The 5,429-nt window shown below is 43.2% G+C and overlaps 1 protein-coding gene across 2 annotated transcripts; it reads left to right on the forward strand.

Annotated features, from left to right (window-relative positions):
• Nucleotides 1-260: 260 nt before the first annotated feature.
• Nucleotides 261-4,074, forward strand: LOC133888641 (nudix hydrolase 13, mitochondrial-like). Of its 2 annotated transcripts, none has more exons than XM_062328956.1 (5): nucleotides 261-422; nucleotides 532-707; nucleotides 818-901; nucleotides 3,361-3,513; nucleotides 3,632-4,074. In XM_062328956.1, exons 2-5 carry the CDS (start codon nucleotides 537-539, stop codon nucleotides 3,833-3,835), a joined length of 612 nt encoding a protein of 203 aa, XP_062184940.1. In that variant the 5' UTR covers nucleotides 261-422; nucleotides 532-536; the 3' UTR covers nucleotides 3,836-4,074. The 2 variants fall into 2 exon arrangements, with proteins under 2 accessions (XP_062184940.1, XP_062184941.1); XM_062328957.1 differs by having other exon boundaries at nucleotides 535-707.
• Nucleotides 4,075-5,429: the final 1,355 nt, after the last annotated feature.

Consider the following 5,429-nt stretch of genomic DNA (forward strand, 5'->3'; position numbering starts at 1 on the left):
TCTCTTGCCTCTGTACCATCTTGAATTCTCCTGCCTTTATACCATTATTTTAAAAAAATTATTTAGACGTCCATTTACTGCCTTCAGCACCATTTTCGATCGTACGTACTTCTTTAGTGGCTTCACTTTTCTGTTTCGAGGAAGAACAGTGGTTTTGTCTAGTTGGGCGGTGCTGGTGCGATAATGACGGTTGACCTCGTCCCTCTCCTCCTCCCCCTCGCGCCTATAAATTGGGCGGGAGGCGTCCATGGTGAGACGAGGCGCAGAGGCCATCCCGTCTCTTGTCTCCTCGCCGTGTGATCGAGCCATCGAATTCTTGGCCTCTGCTCTCGATCTTTCTGCTCTTCGCTCTTCCTCGGCCTCCACCTGTCCATCTTCAGAGGCAGCATCTGCTGCTGCTTGCATTTCTTGCCGTTTCCAAGGTGACTGCTCTTGTGACGCGTGCTTGGTTATCTTGGTTCTCTCTTCCTTACAGCGTGCGTGAAGCTTTCTGTCTCCCTCACATGGCTCAGCTTTGCTTGTGTGGCGCAGCAGCAATGGCGTCGGAGAAGAAGATCCTCGTCGCGCGGAAGGGCCGGCTGAGGCAGCGCTACGACAACGAGTACCGCCTCGTCGCGGGGTGCGTGCCGTACCGCGTGCGCACGGACGGGCAGCCCGAGGTGCTCATGGTCTCCGCGCCCAACAGGAACGACCTCGTCTTCCCCAAGGTAACACCACCGACAACAGCATGAGCTCAGTTCAGTTCCTGTGCAGCAAACGATCAAGATCTTCATTGCTAGCATGGACCGATCGATGGATCGGCTTCTTCCTCTGTCAGGGTGGCTGGGAGGACGACGAGGACGTGTACCAGGCGGCGTGCCGCGAGGCGCTGGAGGAGGCCGGAGTGAAGGGCACCATCAATGTAATCAATCTCACCTCCCTTTTCACTTCCATATACACGCACGCCATTCTTGATTCCATGGACGAACGAATTCCGTGTGCTCAGCAACAGTAGATCAAATGTGCAGCACGTTCTTGCGTGCGCTCGGCGAAAATGAACCAGTGGCTGATGCTGATGGCTTCTGTTCTCCGGTGTTCGTAGCAATCTAGCTTGCCACTCGAGAAAAAAAGTATATCCTTGATCGCGACGGCGCCTGTCCGCGTCGTTCCGTGAGCAAATATGGTCCTAGCAAGCAACTAGTTGCAAGATTATCTATGATATATCCTTCATCCGCTTAAAAATTTTCACTTGAAAGCCTGCCTGTGCATGGGAGATTAAGCTGATGGCAAGCCTATCATTTCTAGCTAACTGAATTAGTGTCCTTGGACAGTAAAAGTTCGGTGAATTGACCTCTGGGGATCTGTAATTTAAGTATACTTAATAAAGATGCTCGATGGGGGAAGTGACAGAGAAATTTCTCTACTGACAAATTTGCCGGGAGCGTACGGTGGATCATAACCAACAGGAGATGAGAAGACTTGGCAGTTGCTTAGCTGAACAAATAACTTTTTAAATACTAGTACAAGTTGAAGATAAGCACAAAGATTGCACAATGTGATGGCATTTTTACGATTATCCTGTTATCCAGTTGGGGAGCGCCGAGTGTGAATGATCGCTTTTTTTATTCGTCTCTGGCTGGCTTGTCGTCAGAAGACTGTCTCTTGGGACAATTTTTTCAAAGATCTGGTAAAACTAATAGCTTTTGTAGCATCAACATAAGCGACTAGAGAAGTTAAATAAATATTTTATAATTTTTTTACAAAATAGATGACCTATTTTTTATTCACCGACATATCTTAAGAAGAAATCACCATAAAGAGCAACCTAGTGAAAATTCAAACTCAACCTAAAAATTTCGATTCAAAAACCAAATTTGAAAATCTAACAAAAGGTGAGTCTCATGGTTAGAATCGAATCGTAGGTTCCACAATAAACCAATCAATGACTTAATACCACACAAAATTAGATGTTTAGGAGAAACACAAAAAACTTAAAAGATGATCACCGGGTGAAGAAAACTTCAAGTTGATGGATTAGAGGCAAATGAATTTAATACCCAATTGTGTAATTTTGTACGCAAATTTTATGGCTCTAACAACTAGAAGATTAAATTCCAACAAGATAGAAAAATTCAGCTCAAGCATGAAAACGAAAATCGCAACTGATATTAAAAACTTGCAAAAAAAAGAACAAATAGAGGAAAACTAGAAGAGCAGAATTCAAACATATGCAAAACATAAACTTCATTATTCAAAGAAATCAGCCATATTTTATATAAATTATAAAGATTTTTCTCTCAAAACTCACACCTATTACATAGGCTAAGCACTCATCCTTCCTCTCCTCTAAAATTCTCGCACTAGACTGGCACAAGGAGTTCAAGTGGCTGGTTCAAACTCTTCCATAACTATACTTCTCTATTTATAGATATAGAAAACTTAACCATAAATTTCCTAGCTTGTTATCAAAATACTCCTCTTAAGTGGCTGGAACGGCCGCGACGCTTTTACAACTTAGTTTCGTCTCGACGCAAGTTTTACGATAGTGCCATATACTCCTCTAATCTTCTCACGGTTTGAGGCACAACCGTAAAACCCTCCGCACGCTTCTCAAAGTATGACTCACCACTTGCTTACATCTTAAGTAAGCACTCTGATATCGGCACGTGTACTCCGTTTTGTGATCCTGACCATCGACAAGCCTCTCACACTCCCGATTCTTCGGGTCACGTTGTCACTTGCATCAGCACCCCTTTTGCTTGACTTTATCAATACATCGTCTTCATCCTCTGTTTCATACTTTGCTTTACCTCTACGTGTATAATTAGTATCACCCTTGATTCCATTTAGCCTCCTTGATCGTCTGACACTAAGCACCCGCTTAGCCCTGATCACCCACTATTGACCGTCAAGTTACATATATCACCTACACGCCACATGAGACAAACAAACATATTTCTTCAACTCCAACTCTAACTCCAGTTAATCCATTATCAAAATACTCAAACCAAGCTCAAGCAATCCAAAACTTAACAAACCAAATTGACAACCTTATCGATCACTTATCATATATAAATCAAGATATATTTAAACTTAATTTCTCAGTTTTTTTTCACCATTTTATCCTGCGTGTACATGGCCGGCCACTGCCATGTCTCTTGCCTGCCAAACAGTTAAATTGGTTTCTGCTAATTGGTTCCTACGAATTAGTTGTTGGTGATGATCTTATTTCATAGCAATTATTTGAGACCCATCCATCGTTAACATCCTTGTGTAGTCAATAATTATTTTAGAAAAAAGAGAAAAGTGCTCTTTTTAAAGAAAAAACACTAACAATAAAGGCTGGATAGTCTCTGATCATCGGTAACCTGCTGTGTCCAGAAAACCGCGCTGGGGCTGTGGGTGTTCAGGAGCAAGAGCAGCCCGGTCGACAGCGACAGCCCCCGGGGCGCCTGCAAGGGCTACATCTTCGCGCTGGAGGTCGAAGAGGAGCTCGAGCAATGGCCGGAGCAGGACACCCATGGCAGGCAGTGGGTGAGTCAGCGACGCATCTCTGCGTCTCTTCATCACACACCAAAGCTGCAGCTGCAATCATATGCACCATGTCAACGCCGTTTGCTAGTTCTTGACACTGTTTATGTCATGGCAACAGGTCTCCCCGGCGGACGCGTACCGCCTCTGCCGGTACGACTGGATGCGCGAGGCGCTGTCGGCACTGATGGACCGCCTGCCGGCGATCTCCCACTACCAGCCGGCGGCGAAGGTGAAGCCTGCGCCGGAGTTGAACGAGCACGGTGGCGTGTACATGATGGTGAAGGCAGAAGCAACCGCGGATCGAGCGGTGGCGCTCTGCTGATCAATGCCATGTGGGGCTGTGGGTGGCTGACAGGTGCGAGCTAATTAGCTGCCGCATTTCGACGACGATGAACTTGGCAGTCGGAATCGTCAGATGATCTTGTCCTTCATCATTTTTCTCCATCTCTTTTCCAACTAGTAAAAATTTCTTCTCGGTGCATCTGCAAATGCTTCCTGACAGTGGTGTCTGTGAAAGCTTCAACCCTTATATGGAGGCAGTGCTTGTGGACTTGTGTGATCCACTCAGTGTCCGTGTAACATCCTACTTTACAACTAAGCTTAATTATTTGAAAATAGAAAATTTTAGCAGTATTTTCTCTATAAGACGGTATAACTGACCAAAAGAGATCACAGATAGACAGTATATGATATAACCAGCATATATATAGAAACCTTCACGACGTTGCTAGCGTCGTACCACGACATAAACAAAGCAAACGACAGACCACCAAAAACACCACTTATAACACCGGTTGAGCTATCAACATGGTGATGAGGTAGTGTGTGCAGCTACCAAGATCCATCCCCAAAATGCACGTCAACATCTAAACATACCTGTAAAGATTTAACAGGAGGTGAGACGAGCTCAGCAAGTAACCACTATGAATATAAACACATCTCACTTAGTTCAAAAGTATTTGGGAAATAAACATTCTTCTCACATCAACAAGAAAAACACATGGTTTTAAAGAGAATAGCCTTTCAGATCATTTGTCGAGAAAGTAACGACAAACTTCAACGCGGTCTCCCACAAAATATGGCATTCAACCCCTAAAATTCTGTATTCTCCAGATATCATAAAAAAAATGTATGAATGCCATGATGCAACTCCATTTGAGAGCTGGATGATGCCAACATCTCATGCAACTCTATGTACCGGTACGAATCACGCACGATGGCAGTGATCGGCCACCATATGAAGTGCATAAATACATATGTATGCATGTGAATTGATGTCAATTCTTCATTCCTTTTTGAATGGCTCATGATAAAAACCACAACTGATTCATGAAGACAAAGATACAATCCAAATCAATAAGAAAAGCAAGGATTTAAATAATCGAATGCAACGTCATCCATGATTTAAATGAATTAGAAAAGAAAACCATATACTTCAATTTTATTTGCAAAAAAAAGTAAGACATGAATATAAACATAGCACGGAATCACACCCCCACGTTACTTGCCTTTTACCAAAAGCAACGAAGAAATTTCGATCAAGAACGTCCGGAAATAGTACCACCTGTACAGGTATATTATTAGCACTACAACACACTTAAACACACATAAAATATGAAGCGTCATTCCTACGCCTGAAAACGTCGCATATCCGCCTATATTTCGGAAAACCGAACAGAAAACTGTATCACAAGAAATGATACACTATTTCTAATTCAGAGTCGAATCAAAGTTCTCACTAATTAGACTTTGCTTCGATGAACAAAAAGAATACTTCGACTCGGATGTCGTATCTTCGAATCAATAATGACTATCAAAACGAATCAGACTATTGATCACATGAAATGATACGACAGGAACTGATTGATTTGATTTAATCAAACCACAATCGTCCAGAAATTACCGAGAAATCACCT

Source organism: Phragmites australis, chromosome 13 (assembly GCF_958298935.1).
Source record: "Phragmites australis chromosome 13, lpPhrAust1.1, whole genome shotgun sequence".
NCBI lineage: Eukaryota > Viridiplantae > Streptophyta > Magnoliopsida > Poales > Poaceae > Phragmites > Phragmites australis.